The following is a 22,208-nucleotide window of genomic DNA, read 5'->3' on the forward strand; positions in this document are numbered from 1 at the left end:
TTCCTATCAGCAAAGGAAACAACGTCAGTCAAATTTACTTCACTTTGAACGTACTCGTATAATGATAGTTGAACCAATAAATGAGTGTGAAAAACTCCCCCATTTTATGAAATAAAAGAGCAAATACATCAAAGATACTTTTGATTCTTTCAAATCACACAAAAAGATTATTTGTGTGCATTCTTAGGAAAAGCCATAGTTTCTACGATCTTCAATTAGAAGGGCTTTCAATCAATTATGATTTTGAATTGATTATTTTTCAGCGTACTCTTATCGCGACTTTTGGCTTGTCAAGGAGGAAAAACCGCCAGCACTTGAGGAACACGTTTGTTTATCAATATGTTTATTGCCTTGCTGCATATGCGAAAATTCCCAAAAATGTTTAAAAATTCAGGGCCATCGATTGCTGTGGGTCTGGGCCCAATCGCGGGATATTAATAGCAATGGTGCGGGAAGAGTACCCATTCACGGACCACCCGTCTGGGTTCAATTCAGTCTATGACTCTGACCGCACTCGTGCACAACGAGGACCAGGTTTTTTCGGGCTTATCAAAGGCGTGCGCTGCCGACGAATTTGACATAAACGGTACTTGTCCAGGTGATAAGGATCCAGATAACTGAAGCGTTGCCTATCACAGCCGATTACCCCGATTCAAGCCGAAACGATTTGCGGTAAAAATGGCCATCCATTCAGCGTACTTGACACCTGTGCCGCTTGGCTTCGTCAGTCTGCGATCTACCGGCAAGGAAGCCACCTGCTCTGGACTCTGTTGGCCCTCCTAGTCCAGCGAAACCGACGACGAGTTCATCCAGCCAACGAGATGCGTGACAAGAGCCAGGAGCCATGTTGCCTGCCCCTAAAGGAGGAGTTCCAACGCTCCAAGTTCTCGCTGCATCACGATGATCCTGGCGTCTTTTGTCGTTCGCAATGGCAGAAGGGCGATCGGAATATCATCTGGGTGCTATATCGATGGATCCTGGCTGCTTTCTTCGCAGCGGGTGTGATCGGCAGCATGGTTCAGACCTTCAACGGTGGTCGCTGGTTCATTTATCTCACGGATTGGGGTTTTTCCCTGTGCTTTTATTGCTGCACCTATGGCGCCATAATCGCCACCATCTACTTCATAAAGCCCCCCTATTTCGGTGAGTATTGTTGGATACAGATAGAAGTTATTGTTAAATAAAATAAAATCATATTATTATTGAAAAATCCCTTTATAATTGCATTAGCTATTGCTCGTAGCTGTACAATAACTATTAATAGGTATTCATGAATGATCAAGATAAGGCCTAATTACCAAATTGAAATTCGAACTTTGGGAATATTCCGCCGGTTCGTAGTTCCTATGGGCTTAACAAACTTGTCTGGAAATACCCCAAATTATATAGTTATGAGTTGTCGCGACACGAGTTGTTGACATTATCAATCATTTGTGAATTTTAATTATTATCACTTACAACTTTTAGCTCCTGGCAGTTGGGTCCTGAAGATCTACTGGATATCCCACTACACAACTGTAGTCCTAGCCATGCTGATCACCCTGGTCTTCTGGGCCGCCCTTTATCCTTGTGAGTTCTGATATTAATTAATTATAAAATATATATACTTATGATAGATTCTTTTAGCCATGCCAGGAATGGGTGCTGAGCTGTACAGCTTGTGGGCCCATGCGTTTAACTCGATTTGCCTGGTCTTCGATTGCTTTATGGTGGCCTTCCCCACCAGAATTATGCACTTCGTGTATCCCTTTACCGCTGGCATTACCTATGGAGTATTCTCCTTGATCTACTTTTGGGCTGGCGGCATAGATCCGTAAGTGCAGCTATGGAATATGTTAAACAAGTTATTATTTCCATATAATATTTACAGAATGGGAAATCGCTTCATCTACTTCATCTTGGACTGGGAGCGACCAGGTCTGGCCATTGGAACAGTATGTGGATGTGTGGTTCTGGTCAGCTGCTTTTGTGTGTTGGTCTTTGGTTTCTACAGATTACGTATCTCTATTTACGAATCGTGCAGCAAGAAGCCTGATGAAATTCCAGCCACTACTGCTACACCCAAAGAACCAGCACAAACTGTTTGAGTCTAGTTATAATGCTTTTAGTTGGTTTCCAAATAGGAAGGCTGTGTACTTAAGAAAGGCGATTACATTTTTTTAATAACTTGTAGAGGCTCTGATGTACATACATACATATATGTATTTTCTATTAATCTACCTCCATGAACACAAGGATCGGAGGACTCTTCTTAATTTTGAACAAGAAGTCCTGTTGAGAAGGGAGTATTCATAGAATGCTCTTCACCGCGAGCTTGTTGAATGAATTATTGTTTAAAGTTTCAAATTAAAAATGTGTTAATGTTACAAATAGATAGAGAAAAAAAAAATAAAAAATTCACTTCAAAAAATATTGTACTAGTCTTTAAATGAACAGGCAAGTTGCTTGTAAGACAATCATATGTTTGAATTTATATACGATTATTTCAGTCTATAATGTTGTTTGATTTGGCACTATCAATGGCCACTATAAAACTAAATTTTCATATCGGAAAACGATTTGGCAGACAGGTTGATAGTGGTTGTTCAATTGTTAGAATCGAGCTTTTTATCCCTATCTTAACAACAACTACTGATAGGGTTTCTGTGATTCGGCGCTGCTGGGGAATATGGTATGAACCGATCGGGTTTATCATGGACTCTGATCAAGAATTCCCAATGATATCTGCTATTAGCAAAGAGTTGAACTACGAAGCCAAAATCATACGACACTTGGATTCCAATAGTGAGCAACTGTTTTATGCGCCATCAGAAAACCAGGAAATTCCGAATATGACTTTTCAAATACCAATAGCTTTTACCGCGACTGCGCTAGATGGAAGATTAATGGTATGTATGGTATGTTGCTCGAATCAAAGTTCGATTCAGTCGACCGCTCTGACCGACCTTGTCCACGCTGGGGGTCTTATCGGGAGCGAGTTCTGCTGCCGAACCAAACATAAAAGGTTCTTAACAGGATGATAAGGATCGTGATAATTCTATACGGCTAGTACCACACGATTGCCTCTATTCAGAGCGGTAAATGTGGCTATTAAGCCAATGGAACACCTGCTCCTTCATCAGTCTGCATTTTACCAGCAAAGTAATAACTAGCTCCAATCGAGTCCATCGAATAATGGTTGATGCGAACACAGAGTCCTGCTGCCAGCCCCTAAAGGAGGAGTTTCAGCGCTCAAAGTTCTCGCTGCACCATGAAGATCCTGGAGTCTTTTGCCGATCGCAATGGCAGAATGGAGAGCGGAATTTAATCTGGGTTTTGTATAGATGGGCTTTGGCTGCTTTCTTCGCCGCTGGAGTCATTGGCAGCATGATGCAGGATTTCAATGGCGGTCGATGGTTTATTTTTCTCACGGATTGGGGATTTACACTGTGTCTATTTACGTGCACTTACGGGGCTGTAATCGCTACTATTTACTACTTCAATCAATCTTATTTTGGTGAGTATTAGTCGTTGTAAAGGGAATGAATAAACTTTTACTTTCGCCAAGTATTAGTTGTAAAAGGGTAATAACAGTATTAAGTCAACCAGCCTATAATAAAACTTTCAGCTCCCGGACATTGTGCTCTAAAAATTTACTGGATCTCACACTACACCACGTCGGTACTATCCATGTTGATTACCACCGTCTTCTGGGCAGCGCTATCATCAAGTGAGCATAGGTCTTAAAATCCATATTACCCCATTTTAAAACCTTTTTAATCTCTCTTAGCCATGCCAGAAGTGGCAGGTGAGCTTTACAACTTGTGGTGCCATGCATTCAACTCGATCTGCATGGTCTTCGATTGCTTTATGGTGGCTTATCCTAACCGTCTTATGCACTTTGTGTATCCCTTTTCGGTGGTGCTTATATTCCTGGTGCATTCTCTTATTTACTATTGGGCCGGCGGAACCGACATGTAAGTAAAGCTATGCAATCTTATCCAACTTTTAGTTTAATATTACTTTTGCAGCGACGGTAATCGTTTTATCTACTTCGCCTTGGATTGGGCTCGACCTGGTCTGGCCATTGGATTCGTTTGCGCCAGTTTGGCATTGATATGTTGCTTTTCCCTCGTGGCCTTTGGAATTTACAGGTTACGGATGTCAATGTACAACTGTTGTGGCAAAAGGAAGGAGGAAGCACCAGCCTTAAAAGCTACGCCCAATGAATCATCTCCAACTGTTTAGGATAAATTCTAGCAAATTTAATAATCATCATCGAATTGGAAATAGCAGTACTTAGGCCATTTTCTGGACCACAGCGAACTGCAGCGATTGGATTTGGTTGGACCATTTTTCCAGGGCATTGTACCGCGAGGCACTGCTGTTGATCTTGTCCAGCTGCAGCACCTGATTCACCTGGTCGATGCGCCCCTTGATTGTGCTGGTTATGAAGTAAACGTCAGTAAAGTTCACATCATCTTAAATATGTATATCTTACTCATCTAGAATGCAGGAAACCAGCAGGCTTTCCACCTCAGCTGGCTCTATGTTCAGTGCATTGGCTATGAAGGGTATAGCGATGTTCTTATAGGGCCTGATAAGTTTTATGAGCACCTGGGTGCGAATGTTACGCAGCAAGTCCTCGATGTGTTCACGTATAAACTGATCAGCCATAATATTGCTGCGATGTTGCCTTAAGATGGTTTCAAACTCATTGATGTCGTTGTTTTGATAGGAATTTACCAGGTTTGTCATGGCAAGGATTTCTGGATCATTCTTATACGGTTTGGCTTCCTGTGAGTCAAAGGGATTTATGCCTGATTTCATCAGCCTAAAAATGAATGGGACAATTAATAATAATACTTCTCCTGTTTTCTGTTTTACATACATATTAGCCAACACCAAGTACTTTAGGCAAGTGGTTCTGCGCGGCGAACCGCTCTCATCGTAGTTCTTGAAAGCCTCAAAGAAATCCGTGTGCGCCTTTTCGAACTCGCCTTCTCGTAGATGCATTTTACCGCCGCACTCACGGATCACACCCATGATTAGGGGATGGGGAATGGCCGACTTGATGTGGAGTGACTGTTCATAGAGAGCCTTAAGTTTCTTGTTGTTCTTCTGCACCGTATACATCTGAATCTCCAGAGCATAGATTTCCAGGAGCTGGGTGCCCTTCTTCAGGTCGTCCTCGCCATCGTCCGTCTGACAGCTTTGATGCAACTGCTTTAGTATCTTCTGCAGCTTGGTGAAGTCACTGCGGTCGAAGTAGAGTTTGCCCAGCTTGGTGTTGGTCTTAAACCACAGCCGATCGTTTTTGGCATCCCGCAAAGCATCCAGAGTGGTCTCGTAAAAGTTTTGGAGCAGTGCCATCTGAAATCATGCATATTCTTAAATGGAAAAAACAAAGGAAGAACACTTTTATCATGTACTCACATTCTTCGATGTGGATATATAGTCTAGGATCGAATTGATGCTCTTTTCCGAATGGTTCCTGGTGACGGCACTCTTGATGTAGGTGAGTAGCTGCTTATAGCGCACCATCATTTCATCGTAGTTGCACTGGAGGGATAAGCCATTAGCTAGGAATATATATATCAACCGGCTGCACACTTCCTTACCAGCCTAAAGTTGATCTTGATCATCTGCTTCAGCGCCTTGAAACCCCACTCCCCTTTTTCACCATTTTCCAGGTCGAGCACCTTCTGGAAACTGGCCAGCGCCGCTTTGGGCTCCTCCTCCTTCAGAGCCTTGCTGTTGTAGTACTGATTCTCCAGATCCACATCCGGTTCCGAGTTGCTATCCTCGGAATATTCCTAAAAGATTTTCAAAGTGGGGAATCAACAGAAGCCGGCTTAATTTAAATTCGCCTAAAACAGCCAAATTGCTGTGGTAGTTACCAATCCATAGTCCTCATCATCGTCGCACATGAAATCATCATCGTTGTCGGACATTTTACGGGTTTGGATTTGTAAATTACGCTTTATGAGCAAATTATTGCCAATCTAGAATATTTTACTTGAAAAAAACACAAAGCACAAAAACTGTGTGACCGTTTGGTGACTAGCAAAATATTGCAGCCAAATGTGGCTATCAGCTGTTAAAATCGATAACTGTGTCTTATAGAGATGCGCAACCTAAATAGCGACTGATACCTAAATTGCAATTATTAATACCATAAAGAAAAATATACTGTGTCCTTTATATGTGACCAATTGGTATTTTCCAAATTCCGTGACTGCTTCCCGCTACTTAACGGCTGTAAAGCTTTGCCCATCCCTAGTTTCGAACAGTGCTACCCATCACTTACATCGGCATTTGTTTTCATCCTTTTTGACAAGTAAAATGAGGTAAATATACAAACTTTTAATCTATTAAATGCAAAACAAACACAGCCTGACCAAGCGATTCCTGCACATCCTTCCCCGTTGCAGCTTCGCCAAGAGATCGCATCCCTCGGCGGATCGCAATTCGCAACCGATTTCGGAGGCGCTACTCTCTCAAGTGGACAAAACCACCCAGAATTTACAATTGCTAGAGATTGCCTCGGGCTCAGGACAACATGCGGGATTTCTGGCGCCACTGCTGCCCAACATCAGCTTCCAGCCGACGGAGTACGAAAGGAATCAGTTCGGTTCGATTGCTGCCTATGCAGGGGAGTGTCCCACTGGAAATATTCGCCCGCCGTTCCATGTGGACATCACCCGGGATCCCGGGGACTGGGAGGCTCCTCCAGCACCTGCCAGCTACGACTACATGTTCAACTCGAACATGATGCACATCAGTCCGTGGGCCTGCTCCATAGGACTATTCCGGGCTGCCGGGCAGCTGTTGAAGAAGGGCGGCAGGATGTTCACCTATGGACCATATGCACAAGACGGCATACTCGTTCCGCAGAGCAATGTAGACTTCGATCGCAGCCTGCGACAGAGGGACGCCTCCTGGGGCGTTCGCGACATTAAGGACCTGAAGGTCTTGGCGGCCGAAAATGGCCTGCAGCTGGAAAAGCTCGTGGAGATGCCGTCAAACAACAAGTTCCTGACCTGGCTAAAGCTATAAAGTAGTGCACTAGACTAAGGCTATTGGGCGATCGCCCGCTCCTAGATAACATCGTTTATTTTGGCGGCAATAAAGTTTATTGTCGTCGAAGTGCCTGCTCATCGAACTAGGCCAAGTGGTCAGAGCGAGAGTGCAGGAATTGACCCTGAAAACGCAGTTGATAATAGCTTGATCGATTGGCAAACTATATATAAAGACGGATTTGGTTGCACCTGCAGCATATGCGATCGAGCATTGGATTGACCGGCATGGCAAAGACGATTCTTCAACTGTTTCTCTACGGGATTCTCCTGGTAAATCTGAGCTTGGGAGCCACTGTGAGGCGCCCTCGCCTGGATGGACGCATCGTGGGCGGCCAGGTGGCTAGCATAAAGGACATTCCCTATCAGGTTTCCCTGCAGCGTAGCTATCACTTCTGTGGTGGCTCCTTGATCGCTCAGGGCTGGGTGCTCACGGCGGCCCACTGCACTGAAGGATCGGCCATACTCTTATCCAAAGTTCGCATTGGCTCCTCGCGGACTTCTGTGGGCGGTCAGTTGGTGGGCATCAAGCGAGTCCATCGACATCCCAAATTCGATGCCTACACCATTGACTTTGACTTTTCGCTGCTCGAGCTGGAGGAATATAGTGCCAAGAACGTGACGCAGGCTTTCGTTGGGCTTCCCGAACAGGATGCGGACATTGCCGATGGTACTCCCGTCCTGGTCTCCGGCTGGGGAAACACGCAGAGCGCCCAGGAGACCTCAGCCGTCCTGCGCTCCGTTACGGTGCCCAAAGTCAGTCAGACGCAGTGCACGGAGGCTTATGGCAACTTTGGCAGCATCACGGATCGCATGCTCTGCGCCGGATTGCCGGAGGGCGGCAAGGACGCCTGCCAAGGTGACTCCGGAGGACCACTCGCTGCTGATGGTGTCCTCTGGGGCGTGGTCTCCTGGGGCTACGGCTGTGCCAGACCAAACTATCCCGGCGTTTACTCGCGCGTGTCTGCGGTTCGTGACTGGATTGGCTCTGTTAGTGGCATTTGAGATCATAACTTCATCAAAACTAAACTAAATGAATAAAGGGAATGGAAATACGTTACGATTTGAGTATTGTTTTCATAGTTGATACCCTATTTACATAAAATAATGTTTTCTAGCGTATTTTTAGGTAAAACATGAACTTCACTCGTAAACAGATTTCAATGTTTTCGAAACCGATGCAATCAAAGAATTTCCAACATTGCCTTACAGCAGCTATCCATTCATCATCGCCCACTGAAGCAATTGACCCAGAAAAACCCCATGACCCAATATTGGCATAGTCTGGAAGGAGGAAGTGGCCTGGATGACCACATCATATCAATAACTGCAGACAGACGAACGAACCGAGATCAAATTTACCTAATGATTGGATCGAAGGCAAATAAAAGTTTTCGGCAAGAGAAAAACATACAAAGTTGGCATAGGTAGAGTGTATAAGTATAAGTATCCAATTCGAGGTAAGAGAAGTTTTTCATCTGCGTTTGCAGTCGCACGGCGGTGACTCTTCTGGTTTTCCCAGCCATTTTCCTGGCCTCACTAAATTGTTGATTAAATGCTGCAAATTGCTGCGAGCTTCGCCACTAGTCGCCCATAGTCGCCTTTCTTCTGGCCTTTCCGTTGACGTTTCGGTTGCTCTGCAGCATCTACGGTTGTCATAGCAGTTAGCAGGCGAACCACAGGTGCTAAAAGGGGAGGGTCGGGTGGAAAATCGCCCGGCAGGTGTGTGTCGTTGTGTCCTTTGGGTCATTGCAATTTCGCACGTGAACTTGTTAACAGCAAGGAGCTGCAAAAAATGGCAAAGTGAACTAAACGAAGCCAAGACATGAACTGCAAATTGAACGGTTATGTCGAGAGATGGGGTACAAGTTTCAACTTTCAAATGAACTCAAGTGGGTCAATGTGCAGCACATTTTCGGGTGTATTTAATCAGGGGAGGAAATGAAACATCATGACACCACTATATTTGAGGCAAGCGAAAGGATATCTTATATCCTTTTTAGCTTTAAGATAGATCTTAAGAACTACATATGCACACTTAGCTTCATTAAACAAACATTATATATTATTATATGCACATACATCATACTGACATTATAATCTGCAATCATACTTGCACATTTTACATTTCAAGATGCAATTAGGATACTTCAGCTTATCCTTTAAAGTTTTACGGTCCCTTTTCACGAGTGGCGACCTCGACTAACGACTTGTGGCAGTACTTAAGCTGCTTTTGTTATTGTTTTTCTTGCTGAATCCACCCCGCTCAGCCTTCTACTGCCTTTTTTCTCCCCCATTTCCCCTTTTTGTTGTTCATTGGAGCCACCGACATAGACATAGAAAATGTAAAATTTGTTTGTTTCCTTTCATTGATGTTGAAAGTTTTTGCAGCTGCTGCAGACAATGCAGCGAGTCGGGTCCTATTTTCCCGCCCATATCTCCAGTCCCTCCTCGGACTCTAATTTTATCTGCTGGCATGCCAGGGGACTGTCTTATTATTATAGTTTGTCGATTTGTTTGCATTGTCGTCCACATTGTTGTTCTCTTAGCCGGTCCAGAGGCGAGTGTGTGTGGGTGTGTCCAGATGGTCCAACAACAATCGATTGTTATAAATTATTTTGCAGCTTTTGTAATTTGTTATGTGAACAACAAATATTGTCGAAAGCATCAAAAAATCTATTGAATCCTTGCTTTCGCAATGACGAACTGCATATTGATGAGGACAGAAAAGAGTTTCGTTATAGCGCCATTGTACTTCTTAACCTTTCATCAATTCAGAATAACAAGGAATAGTAAATTAAGTACTATATTTAAATAATAATATTGATTATACAAACTATTATTTTAAACTATATTCCACTTACAAATGTATTATGTACCTTCAAAAATGTTTTCTTTAAAAAACAAAATGTATAACTTTTGTCGTAACTAATTCGTCTTTTTACTTATTTAAATTTGTTCATAGGGCTGAAGTTTATGGCAATATATACATTCGAAAGATTAAATACATCTGCTCTAGGGCCGTTGCGGGTTGTCTATGTCTACGACTCAGTTAGGTGGCCAACGCGGCGTATGCTTGATCTGCCGGGATGTTGCCGCAAGTCGCTCTTCCTGTGAGTGTGTGTATGTTTTTTATGGAAATAATATTCTTGTCAGGATTAAAAAGGATACGTGACCGGAATACGAGTGCAATGTGCAAGCGGAAATGTGGCCAGGACCTGCGCGAATCGGGACAAAAAGGGCAGGAACAAAAAGCGGAAAAAGTAGACAAGCAGGAGCCGCAACAGGACTAAAATGTATCTGTCAGACTCCTCGACTTTTGCTATCGTTGTCGCCTGTCGCGTATCTGTATCTATGTTTGTGCTTGTATTTGTCTTGCCATCTCTTAGCACCACCGCCATCATCGTCATCATCATCATCATTTCGATGCTTATCCTTGCTTATTGTCCTGTCGGAAAGAGCTCGCTGCTGCTTGTTGTCTGCTGCTTTTTTCCTTTTTAATTTTTAAGAAAGCATATTGTAATTCTGTTGTTTACCTGTTTGGACACTCGGATACACGTACTTTTTAAATCTCGACCGCAGGCGATCCTTTGTGTTTTTGTTTTTTTCTTTCGTTCTTGCCAAATTGGAGTGCTCCTTCCCAATGCAATGCAAAGTCAGTCATTGGTCCTATCATTTGTTATATTCTCCTACGCATCCTTGACAGCGGCTTAGCATCCTTGTTGTTATAGCTGCTTAGCTATTCGTGACATGTCCGGGGCAATGGCCACGATTGTGATGTATGATTTTCAATTCCACCTACGGCGAGTCCCTCTTCCAGTATTGTTGAAATTATCCCTTGGCTTGAGCATCAAAAAATAGAATGGAATCATTTTTTGTGGTCTATCGTGAGTTTACTTGACGGCTAAGCTATGTGCTTTCTTACATTCTAAACTAAATGAACATTTTATTTATTTGTTACTTCATCCTGTTGTCATAGCCCGATGCAGACGAATCACCTTTTGTTTTTTAGGTAGAAACTTTAAATATTATGTTCACAATCGGTTGCACTAGGCCCAACTATCAGCTTTTTATTTCAAATTCATTTATTATGTACATTTAGGGTTTCTTATCTGGGTTGAAGCATATTACTCATCGTCATTAATTCATATCGACTTCAGACAATTCCTTACATAAAGAAACTTAACTTTTAATAGCAATAATACTGAAAAATATATTTTGAGACATATACATATAGTATATGTGTTTTATAGCTTTGTTTAGTCTCACATATAAAACTAATGTTATAAACCAGGCGGTTATCATTTATAGAAATATTATCAGCTAATAATCAGGATGTTAGACATTGGTATCAATAAGCCATTGGTATGGCACCTATAAATTGGCAATACTTGCATAATGATGTCACTTTTCATAGACTCAAGCGGAAAAGCATATAAAACTTGGGAAGAGTTCTGTTCCCATTTTGGTTTTAGTTATCGCATTGGAATTTAGTTCATAACAGGTATCCGCTAAAGAAGCGTACATACACTCACCTGAAAATGCACTTCATCAGCAGAAATCCCCGCATTGGGTTTTAGTCAACAATTCCTGACTCAAAGTGGGTTTGCGGGGCCTAGTGATAACATAATCTAATCTTTATAGCCGACATAAAAGCCGCTTTTATTGAGGTAAAATGTTGGACTACAAATTGAGCAGCTATCGGCTACACTTGATTCAGTTTCGCTTGAGGTCGCCTTACAAAGAGTTGCGTTTATAATAATTAAGAATAATATTAACCTATCGAAATGTGGAAGAAAATAGTTTTTTTTCTGGTGCTTGTGGCCTTTGTGGCAGTGCCGTTCGGTGAGAAGAAAATGTTGACCACAAAGTTGAATCCTTGCTAATGGAATATTTTTATATATTAGCCAACTCACTGAGCTGCAACAAGTGCACATCGCCGTCTGGATGCAAAAGTCCCTCCTCCGAAACTTGCTCCAATTCGACGGCCAATGCCAATAAGAATTTTCTGGAAGGATACCATAGTAATGTGCCCACCGTTAATGGCAGTCTGAGTTTTTCCTGTGCCAATCTCACTTACTACCATGCAGCAAGTATGTTTTTTCCTGATTTTCGCTGTTGAAAGGAGATATCCTAACTAATTTTTGTATCCCCTATCAGACTACACGCACACCTTTGAGTTCCTGGGCTGCGTCTTCAACGAGACAAATGTCTGCAATCTTGCCCTAACCAACACAGTGAGTGGATGGAGCAGGAAGTGCGTCCAGTGCGGCACCGACTACTGCAATCCAGCTGGAACCTACAGCAGCAGTGTCTATACAATCGTGGGATCCGCCATAGCCGTGCTTTTGGCCAAGGTTCTAAGCTAAACTTATGATCTGCAGTATCTCAACTACCTTTCGATTGTACAATATTTATTTGAATTAAAAATAAAATCACTTAAGATAACGAACAATGGGATCTTATCATAAAAAAATGCGTAAGATTTTCTACAGGAAAATCCAACATTGATTTTCATTTCCACATTATAACCTGGCTCATCTAGTAAGGCATATTTCGCTTTAACTCTTCTAAGCAGATCCTAAATGTTTTTTTAAGAGTTTTATGGGTATGCATTAATATATATTAGCTTATAAAGTTTACTAAAAAACAAAACTACTATCGTATTTATAAATTAAAGCATTTTTTCTACAAGAAAAAAACTAAATAAAATTGATTATTATGCAACCATTGCATTTATTCTAGAAAATAAAAATTTAAATAATCTTTGACCCTAAAATATTAATTGTTGCAAGTCAACTCTTCAAGTTAATTAGGTAAAAACTTCCCCTTCCCAATTACTACCAATTGTACGCAACGGACTTATCTTTTATTGCTTATAGATTTGGTGGGACTAAGATAAGAGCTCTTTTTTAAAGCCGCTCAGGTGTGAGATTCCCAGGTTGTGACTAATACTTGAAACGGTGGGCTAAGTCCACGAATTTCACAAATAAAATTTAAAAGAATTCTTATATAATGAAATATGTTTAAATGAGAGTAGGACTGTGTTCCCAATGTTTCCCAAACTGAATGAGTTTCGAAAGGGGAAACCCTTTATGCTTCTCCATTAAAACTTTTTGATAAGTTTATGAGCCTGTAAACGATAAGATTAGATTAACTTAACAAAAATATACCATTATACATACAAGCTTATCTCAAAGAATTGAGCATTGTGCGAAATCTGAAGATAATCGCCTTATAAAAGAGTTCTTGACATTTAAAAAGAGTTTAGTTTAAAGCGAATCGACGTCTTGCTAAGTTGTACTACAATTAAGTGTAAAGTATTAATATTTAAACCAAAATGTATAGGAAAGCTTTAATAGTCAGCGTACTTGTGGCCTTTGTGTGTGTGCAAATCGGTGAGTCGATTGCGTAAAATGTGAAATTCGAGTTCAACTGACTGTATTTAACATGGATCATAGCTGATTCCCTGGTGTGTTACACCTGCGTAACGCCAAAGGACTGCAAGAGTCCCAAGAAAGTCACCTGCACGAATGCGGCTGCGAATGAGACTAGTCACTACCTGGGTGTCTATCATCAGAATGTTCGCAACCTAACCAGCACGCGATTCGATTGCCTGGCTCTTAAGTACAACTACAGTGAGTAGAGTGGGACCCCAGAAGCGGACTATATACATTTATTAACTACTTTCCGCTCGCCAGATAACGATGTCGTCCATCAGCTCCATGGCTGCGTGCATCCAAGTGTTGGAGCCTGCAGCTTAGCCCTTAAGCCGAACTATGCTCACTACAATAAGACATGGTGTCTCACCTGTTCGGGCAACAAGTGCAACAAGAATCCGGCCGGAAAGATGAGCAGCAGCAATATCGCCATCGTGGCCAGCGTTCTGGGTCTCTTGCTGGTCAAGATGTATGCCTAGTGTGAAATTTAATAAAAATGAGCTAGGAGCTATGATATTTTATATTTGATATTTTTTATTGTACCGTCAATCTGAGTATAAACAATTTCATTTGTAGATTATGTAGTCATATTTAATGCAGGCCATGTATATTGGGTCTAGCAGTTAACTAGGAGTGGGGATCACTCATCGATGGCGCTTGCATGGACGGCGGAATAAGGAAAGTTGTTGGTGCTGGCGCTTCCACTCTCTAGGAGTCCTGTGGCGACTCGACGACCTGCTGCACAGCAGCAGGAGCCCTTGGCTCCAGGTTCTTGAGCAGCGTCTTCAGCCACTGCTTGGTGCACGTGTCGTGTTGTATGGCCGATGAAAAGGTGCCGTCACGCAGCTGATCGGGCAGACACACTCCCAGTGCACTGCGAGCGATCTCATTTTCCGTAAGTAGTAGATAGCAGCGCACCACATGCTTCAGCACCCGGAAGCATGGAGATTTCATCATTCGAATGGTCATTTTGCCCAGGGTGATGGCCACCCCCGCGAAGCGATCGTGGGTCTCGCAGATGTACGATAGACCCGTCTCATTGAGCAGTATCTTCTCAATGATTTTGATGGCCGCAAACTTGGTCAGCATCGATCCCTTGAGCATGTTGCTCAGGCAGAGAGGCACGACCTCGGTGGACAGCAAAAAGCTGATGGCCTCCGTGTCGTCGGTCTCGACCAGAGCACCAATCACGCGCAGACTGTTCAGGCGCAGCTGCTCGAAGGGCTTGCTCTTGAACGTGGTCGAGATGAAGGGGTACACGTACACCGGTATCTGGCCCCGCAGGAAGGCCGGGCGAGTCCCCGGGTGCGCGGCGACGCACTGTAGCAACGTCAGGGCGTAGCACACGCGGTTCGACTGGTTGGCCTTCAAGATTGGATTCGATATAAAAGGGTATACGTTGACGACCTCCTGCAGCAGGGTGTAGCTGGTCCCGAAGCTGTTCCACAGCATGGGGGCCAGGTCCGGATCGTTTTTCTTGCTCAGCTCCAGCAGAGCGACCTCCCGCGTGGCAGGATAGGCCAGCTCGATGATCAACTGGTACAACTTCTCCCGCTCGGCCTGCCTCTGGGGGCTCATTACCGGAATTGGTTCCTCACTCATCGCAAAGTTGGTTTTTCCGCGTTAGCTTGCAAGGATCTGGTAGCTTGTAAAGATCTGCCTCTGGAATTTCGCCGGACGATTGAAATGAACTTAGCTCGGGAAAGAATGTAATGGAAACGGAGCCTGCGAAAACGTGCATTCGATTTGGCGTCGATTGTGGTTATCGATATTAGCTTCAAGCTAAAAAGGAGAAAGAAAACGTGGCCGAACAATGTGGCCAGTGCCGGGCAACGCGTAAATACCATAAATTAATACATAATTTATTTTTCGAATTTCTCCTAGTATTTTGTTTCTTATCACCATTGATTAGATTGGCATCTTGGAATTTCCAGACGTTCACGTTTTCTCTATATTTTACAAGTATTAATCGGTAGATGATTAAAATTTATGATTCTATTAAGTTTCACATAGCGTAGCTCTCTGAAATGGCCAGACTAATTGTGCAGCTGATGGAAGTCCGATTAACCATAAATTACCATAAGTTCTTTTAGACACCAGTTTTGGAATTAATGATTTCGTATTGACAAATACAATAAATCAAGAAGCATTCTGGCACAAACAAATATATGCCTTTAATATTTACATCTATTTTATCTCGCACTTTACCCATTGCTTGCAATAGTTGTCCATTTCTGGAATCACTTGCAAATATAGAGATGGTTAACAGAAATGGTATTCTTTGCCACATCGTGCTACATTCCAATTCCGTTTGTTGCATGAGACATCCATGGAGCTCTACAAATTTCAGTCCGTCACATAAATTGGCAAACTATCCGAGAGAAAGTCGGAGTTTCGAACGAGCCGAGAAACAAGAATAAATCTTTAATAGTGTTGCCGGCTGCCTAAAAGTCAACCTCACTTTTGCATGCCGTACATTATCCGGTGGGTCATGTTATGGTTATCGTGGCTCGGTTTGTTTGGAGCTGCATTCAGGCATTTAATTGATTGATTGTTGCTCGTCTATGTCTGCATCGATTTGGCCGTGTTCACGCCCCACCCCTTCACCGAGTCGCCTCCAAAATCCCGTTACAGCGTCCCCTTTCGGATGTTTCATAAGCAAAGCGGAAGGGATCCATGCCGCCCATCATATCGTGCACGGTTATCAAATCGACTTCCAGGCTATATGCTCGCATACATGCATATGTGGTTCACGTTGTTCCTGCTGCCAATTAGTGTTGGTGCGTCACCTGTGTGGCTGTGTGAGTGCTCATGTGTGCATGTATGTGTGTGTGCACGTCATCAATTAATTTTTGTATTGTTACTTTTTTTTTGGCTGGTTTTTTGCAGCCCTTGGTGGGTTACGTGGGGAATACCCCTGTTGACTGATTGGTTTCTTTTCGATTCAATTGTTTCATGTGTGCCTCGGAATGGGAATGAATGGATGTGTTTGCTAAACAAAGTTATGGCTATGGTCATGGCTTTGGCAGCTGGCTTAGGGACTAGCTATTCAATACTATAGTTGTACTATGGGCAAGCAGATTTAAGAAGTTATTGTTCCCCCGAGATATGCTAATTAAAAGGTTTGACACTAAGAAATTATAGTTGTTAACAATGGAAAGTCAACACTTATAATACAATTCTTATCTTTCTTGCCTCAACCAATAACTGTAATAGTCTTAAATACTTGAATACAAACTACGTACCCAGATTCAAAAATCAAACACATCTGCACATCCGCAGGAATATTCTTACTTTCCCCCTATCTGTGCTCCAAATCCACCCTCGATATCCGAAACTTGTTGGGAACTCCCGGAAACTAAATTAAGTTTAGCTTCAACTACAATATGTACATTTGATTTATGCATTGAGAGACCATGGAGCAACCTGCCCGCGACCCCAGAAAATTTCCTCCTGCGAAAACGAAGACGGGAACCCTCTGATAACTAAGCCAAACCTATTCAACTTTCACGTTCGCATTGTTTGCACGAGCACGAAAAGTTATTAAGATGCATAGACGTGATTTTGCATGTTTTAAAAAAGAATACATAATGCCACAGATGAGACGGGGAGCAAAGGACGTGGTATTAGTTGGGGGAAGCTGGGATCTTGACTTGCACTTTAAGTACTTTTAATTTACCAAACAAATTTCCATTCTTCGCGACGACCGAAAATGTTGCATTCGAGAGGCCAAAAGAGGCCCGAAACTTGTCTCACACCGCAAAGACAAACTCATTGACATGCCTGAGACAGGAATTGAATTAAAAGTTTTCGTTCTTCTGCGCGGAAATAGAATAACGAGTAGAAGTTTCATTGTTTGGCTTTTGGAAAAAAGTTTGGTGCATTTAAATTGATTTGTAATTCGCGGTTAATTTGGTTTTTTTCAGCTCCTTCTTTGGTCACTTTTATCAATTTTACATTGTTAGTTTTGGACCTTTCTATGCGATTAAATTATTATTTTAATTCGACACGGAATGCCTGAAAGATATTTCAATTTCCCTTTGTATTTAGTTTTTACTGAACAAATGCTGCAAATTAAATATGTATGTATTATCACTTTAAATTGTCGCAAAATGTCTGCGGTATTGCTTGATGCTTTGTGAATTTTTGGTATGTAAATCAAAGAAAGGCAATTTAAATAATTATGCTGCAATCTGAACAAAAATTTTGACATGCTGATATTAAAGACCAAATAAGCAATTCAATATTTTGCATAAATTTCGAATTGCTTTATGATTTGCGTTATGTCCATGATAGCATGAGCATTTAATTTTCAATGAATAAATGGGCCTGTTTGAATTATTCACATTTCCCATTAATTTTCCTACGCAAATGATTAAGATGGAAATTTAAATTCTATTATGTCGGCATAAATATTGCAGTTAAGTAAATTGTTTTAACAATCTGATTGAATTCAGCATAAAAATTGTTTGTTCAAACGCGTTACAATTCGAAGCTAAAGTTAAATTTAAAAGTCACACAATCAAAAACAGCATGAGCACTTTCAGCGAAAGTGTTGCCAAAAATCAGCACAAGGACAAAACACACTGCAAGCTCATAAATCGAAAAATTGGGCATTTAACAAATAAATCAGATCCAAATACAAGTAGACAAAATTTACACATTCGTTTGGTATTTTTAAAATTTTCCGCACATATCATACATTATCAATTGGTTATATACAAATAGACATCATATAAATTCGGAGAATTCATAATTTATGTGAATCAGCCAATGTGTAAACACCAAGAACTCGTAAATATAAACGAAAATGCCAACAAAATAAGTGGCACAAAATCTGGTTTAAAATCGGGCTTAAAGAGCCTCGGCTCCAAAAACTCCTCGACAGTGTTTGAGAATTATTATTGTAATATATGCCTAAAACGTTTATCACATTGTCGTACAATGTACTATAACGAGCTGCGAAAGGATTGGATTTGGTGTTTTGTTGAAAGATTAGCAAATGGCTTGGTGTTTCTATCTGTCCAATGTAACTTTTGCTTAGCCTTGTTTTTGGACTGCCTTCTGGTTTGGGACTTGTTTGTAAGTAATTAGAAAGATATTTGGCTTATATGCTGGTGATTTTGTGTCCACCCAACAACTTTATTATTATGCTAATAATGATGTGAGGACCGAGGCAAGTTTAAGCTAATCATTTTCATATCATTTGTGTGCTAAGGATGTGTCACAGAGAAAATTGTTTCACACTTGAGTTCGTTCGAATTAGTAAATAACTTAAGTCAGTTTAATAAATTGCTAATTGGGCTGGCCTAAATTCATTTGCTGTCCATTGATTTAATTTTTCTGCTGATAATATTAATAAAGGATTTAGTTTTTCTTCTCTTATGAACTGAACTTCTTTTATTTCTCTGTTCGACTTGAATCGTCCACTTTATATTACCTCTACTGCATTAAATTCGGAACTATTTCCTACCCAGGTCGAGTCCTTTCCCGTTGTACAACTTGCAGAATTTATGCATGACAGCAGCATGACTTAATCCTTGCGAGGCGCCAACGTGAGCTGTCAGATTCTGGAAGAAAATCCGAGAGATTTCGCAGGGACAGGGAATTAGAGTGGGTCGTGTTTGTTATTAGGAAACAATCGCTGAAGCAAAACACTGCTTATATTATTATTAACACCAAAAACGAAAAGCATAAACCAAAACAGATATGGAAAGCCAACGAATTTAATTTAAACGAGCAGTCCGTTGCATTTAAATTAGGCTGGAAATGTGTTTCAAGCTCTCCAAAATGACCGCTTAAGCAGAAAATCAATCATTACTTGCACCCGTAAAAGTGATACTTCATAAAGTTATTGTTTTTTCTTTAGCAGCATTTAACCGTATTAAAAGTGAAATGCAGGAAAAATTAAAATATTAAGATAGACTGAGAGAAAGACAGATTTTATTGGAGGCGACAATGAAAAATCGCTGCCGCATATGTTCGACAAAAACCTGACATTATTGACTGTTAATATCCTGGAAAACAGTGAAGGACACTTTTTTTTGGCGCGGTGAAACTTGAATACTCTTACTAATTGAGCAATTTTACTTTATGCTTTTATAAAAACCCGCTTCATTTCATATAGAATTTACTAAGAAATAAAGAGCATCTTCTAGGATATATGATTGGAAAATATAAAAAAATATTGTTACAGAATGTACATTTTATTTAACATTATGCGATTTTCTTGCATTGTCCCTTTAACTTTTTCGCGATACTGCGATGCATAGGGCATATATAAATCGAACTGGGTGCAACATTTCAATAACTGAAACGCCAATTAAAATTGTACAATGGTTTCTCGGCCAGGCAGTGACTCCAAACAAAAAACCCAAAAAGTGGTGAAGCGGTGGGGGGAGGAATAACACTGGACGAATGTCAGTTAAACGAACAAACAGCAAAAAACAAACACAAGCAGACATCTGCATTGGCCATGGCTGACACACCCATACGCCCCGCTCACCCACATGCATATATATCTATATGAATATGTGAGGGCAGCCAGGAAGTGCTCACACACACGTATGGTCTCTCATATCCTCATATCCTCCGACCTGGCACATATCCAGTGCCGCACCGTTACGCGCCTGGTAATTGGTATTGTTTGCCTGAACGCGTGTCCACTCTCCGGGAATGGCCATGGTTGCTACCCACACCCATCATTCCAACATGGCCACCGAAAATGCGGAATGGATACCAGCGGAATGCAAGCCAGAAAAAGAGGCTGTTGGTCGCCGGAGAATGCATAAACAAGCAACTAGCGACTATTAATTTTCAATTATAAAGATGCGTCAACGTGAATCCCTGCGCGAATCGAGGTACAGTTGTGCAGGGAGACGGGAAGCAGGAAAGTCCACAGCAAACCGGAAGTGCGGGTCAGTGGCCTGTCACTTTCGCTTTCGGTGACAGCTGTCACCATATTTGTCAGACAATGTTGAGAGAACCGCAGGATATGGGTCAGCAATCGAAGGCAGATGGAAAGGGATATGGCTTGAATGAGACTGTTTGCGAATGGGAGCTCAGATTGCTTTTAGGTAGCTGTCCAAATGCATCGCCAAATACAAAAATTAAATTATTTCCTTAATTATAATGAATGGGAAGCTGCATCGAAATATGAGTGAGTGTTTGTCAGTCTGCCATTAATTTTTGCTTCCCTGAACTCCGCACATATTCAATTACCAATGGCCACACATCATTACGTTAACAGTACCGATAACATTTGCAGATACCGCCCACTTTAACAGTGGTTCGATCAAACCTGTTTCACATGCAACTTGTTGCAGTGTTCCAGCCGAACTGTTTTAGCCAGCTTAACACTCTTTCAGTTCCTCGGCAACTGCTGTTGGAACTGCCGGGACGCCGCAAGGACTACGCTCCTTTGGATCTTGAGATTGCGTTAAAATTACGTGTTCCACGGGGCGTATGTGTAACGTGCATCTCTTTTTGTGTGCATTAATTTCTTGGCAAATTAAATTGTGGAATACTTTTTCATTGCATATGCGCCAGCCAACAGACTCCCACACACATATCCTTATTAAACTTCCCTTCGCACACTTTCACATTTTATTTCATTAGCGCGTAAAATTCCTTTTAATTAATATATATAAAATTGTTGCTGTTGTTGGTCAGCAGTTGCTCCGTCTACTTGCGGTTCAATTTGTGGAACACAGAGCCAGACATGAGTCCCCACCCTTCTACTCGTATGCCCCAATCCTCTGGGCTTCCCCCGGCAGGGTCCCAAACATTTTATTTCATTTTTGCTTGAGCATAAAATGTTGAAAGCAGCCGCTGCACGTGCGCAGCATGTTTAATTATCTCGAATGTGGATGCCTGGATGTGGATATTTAGCTGAGTGGGGCGACGGCGTCATGTGGTTGCCGTCCATGTGGTCAGCGTTTCAAGTCCAAGCTTAATGACCCGGCTCGGATCTGGGTCTGTTTAGTTGGCATTAAATTACACATGAACATGTTGGCGGCTGCAATTCGAAATAATGCAGAAATTGGGAATGAAATTAAATCTCCAAACTGAAAATTTGATAAGGTCCATTTCGGAGGGTGTGCTTGTGTATAATTTTTGGTTTGGCTTAAATCTTAAGCTTTAACAATATCTTCGCTCATGGGTAGGGAACTTTCATTTTCGAGTTCCCACTTTGCTGCATAATTTGCAAAGCAAATTGAAAAACACTTGCCATGCATTCCTTATACTGCTGTATATTGTTCTCTTCAGTTTGTCCACAGGATAAATTTACATATCCCAGCAGTTGTGGGAATGAAAATTTTGACTAACTTAACTAGAACTTGATATGGTCTGCTTGGCTTTTCTTTTCAACAGTTTGTTTTTCCATGGCGAAAAGTTGTTCACAGGGACTTGAGTTTAGTTTTATTGGCCGAGCAGCTTAAGCTTCTAAATTTAAATAGTTTGTTATTGAAACTGGTTAAAACTATCTAGATTTTAAGAAATATATTAATATTTCATAAATGTACACAATGTTACAAAGTGAACAGTGTTATAAATTTGAGATAGTTACTTATCATAGAGGTATTTTAAATTGTAACTTTTAAGGAGACCTTTAAAATGTTAAAATTGGTATGCAAGACTGACATTCTAGCGTCTAAAGAGTCGTTTCTGCGTGTCCTTGTTTTTTCTTGTTATTTTTTTTTTGACCAAC

General features: G+C 41.6%; 8 protein-coding genes across 9 annotated transcripts; 6 read left to right on the forward strand and 2 right to left on the reverse strand.

The window, feature by feature from the left end:
• The first annotated feature begins 483 nt into the window (after positions 1 to 483).
• On the forward strand, positions 484 to 2,172 carry LOC6611772 (protein rolling stone). 2 transcript variants are annotated; one of them, XM_032715142.1, is made up of 5 exons: positions 569 to 586; positions 639 to 1,143; positions 1,468 to 1,569; positions 1,627 to 1,813; positions 1,871 to 2,172. In XM_032715142.1, the coding sequence occupies exons 2-5, from the start codon at positions 822 to 824 to the stop codon at positions 2,085 to 2,087; spliced, it is 828 nt and encodes a 275-aa protein (XP_032571033.1). In that variant the 5' UTR covers positions 569 to 586; positions 639 to 821; the 3' UTR covers positions 2,088 to 2,172. The 2 variants fall into 2 exon arrangements, with proteins under 2 accessions (XP_002036295.1, XP_032571033.1); XM_002036259.2 differs by having other exon boundaries at positions 484 to 1,143.
• Positions 2,173 to 3,131: 959 nt separating this feature from the next.
• On the forward strand, positions 3,132 to 4,250 carry LOC6611773 (protein rolling stone). Its single transcript, XM_002036260.2, has 4 exons — positions 3,132 to 3,496; positions 3,608 to 3,709; positions 3,770 to 3,956; positions 4,011 to 4,250. The coding sequence occupies exons 1-4, from the start codon at positions 3,175 to 3,177 to the stop codon at positions 4,225 to 4,227; spliced, it is 828 nt and encodes a 275-aa protein (XP_002036296.1). The 5' UTR covers positions 3,132 to 3,174; the 3' UTR covers positions 4,228 to 4,250.
• LOC6611774 (COP9 signalosome complex subunit 2) lies at positions 4,223 to 6,038 on the reverse strand. The gene is made up of 6 exons (XM_002036261.2): positions 5,880 to 6,038; positions 5,601 to 5,795; positions 5,416 to 5,541; positions 4,871 to 5,352; positions 4,481 to 4,813; positions 4,223 to 4,423 (listed from the first exon to the last, which is right to left on the reverse strand). The coding sequence occupies exons 1-6, from the start codon at positions 5,931 to 5,933 to the stop codon at positions 4,279 to 4,281; spliced, it is 1,335 nt and encodes a 444-aa protein (XP_002036297.1). The 5' UTR covers positions 5,934 to 6,038; the 3' UTR covers positions 4,223 to 4,278.
• A 214-nt stretch (positions 6,039 to 6,252) lies between these two features.
• On the forward strand, positions 6,253 to 7,190 carry LOC116803536 (UPF0585 protein CG18661). Its single transcript, XM_032727244.1, has 2 exons — positions 6,253 to 6,329; positions 6,414 to 7,190. Exons 1-2 carry the CDS (start codon positions 6,325 to 6,327, stop codon positions 7,036 to 7,038), a joined length of 630 nt encoding a protein of 209 aa, XP_032583135.1. The 5' UTR covers positions 6,253 to 6,324; the 3' UTR covers positions 7,039 to 7,190.
• A 45-nt stretch (positions 7,191 to 7,235) lies between these two features.
• Positions 7,236 to 8,121, forward strand: LOC6611775 (trypsin-1). Its single transcript, XM_002036262.2, has one exon. The coding sequence runs from the start codon at positions 7,260 to 7,262 to the stop codon at positions 8,061 to 8,063; it is 804 nt and encodes a 267-aa protein (XP_002036298.2). The 5' UTR covers positions 7,236 to 7,259; the 3' UTR covers positions 8,064 to 8,121.
• A 3,647-nt stretch (positions 8,122 to 11,768) lies between these two features.
• On the forward strand, positions 11,769 to 12,510 carry LOC6611776. Its single transcript, XM_002036263.2, has 3 exons — positions 11,769 to 11,903; positions 11,966 to 12,151; positions 12,219 to 12,510. The coding sequence occupies exons 1-3, from the start codon at positions 11,846 to 11,848 to the stop codon at positions 12,425 to 12,427; spliced, it is 453 nt and encodes a 150-aa protein (XP_002036299.1). The 5' UTR covers positions 11,769 to 11,845; the 3' UTR covers positions 12,428 to 12,510.
• Positions 12,511 to 13,326: 816 nt separating this feature from the next.
• On the forward strand, positions 13,327 to 14,021 carry LOC6611777. The gene is made up of 3 exons (XM_002036264.2): positions 13,327 to 13,456; positions 13,520 to 13,696; positions 13,760 to 14,021. The coding sequence occupies exons 1-3, from the start codon at positions 13,399 to 13,401 to the stop codon at positions 13,975 to 13,977; spliced, it is 453 nt and encodes a 150-aa protein (XP_002036300.1). The 5' UTR covers positions 13,327 to 13,398; the 3' UTR covers positions 13,978 to 14,021.
• Positions 14,019 to 15,289, reverse strand: LOC6611778 (CCR4-NOT transcription complex subunit 9). Its single transcript, XM_002036265.2, has one exon. The coding sequence runs from the start codon at positions 15,098 to 15,100 to the stop codon at positions 14,207 to 14,209; it is 894 nt and encodes a 297-aa protein (XP_002036301.1). The 5' UTR covers positions 15,101 to 15,289; the 3' UTR covers positions 14,019 to 14,206.
• Between the last annotated feature and the right edge of the window lie 6,919 nt (positions 15,290 to 22,208).

This window comes from Drosophila sechellia, chromosome 2L (genome assembly GCF_004382195.2).
Source record: "Drosophila sechellia strain sech25 chromosome 2L, ASM438219v1, whole genome shotgun sequence".
NCBI classification, from domain to species: Eukaryota; Metazoa; Arthropoda; class Insecta; order Diptera; family Drosophilidae; genus Drosophila; species Drosophila sechellia.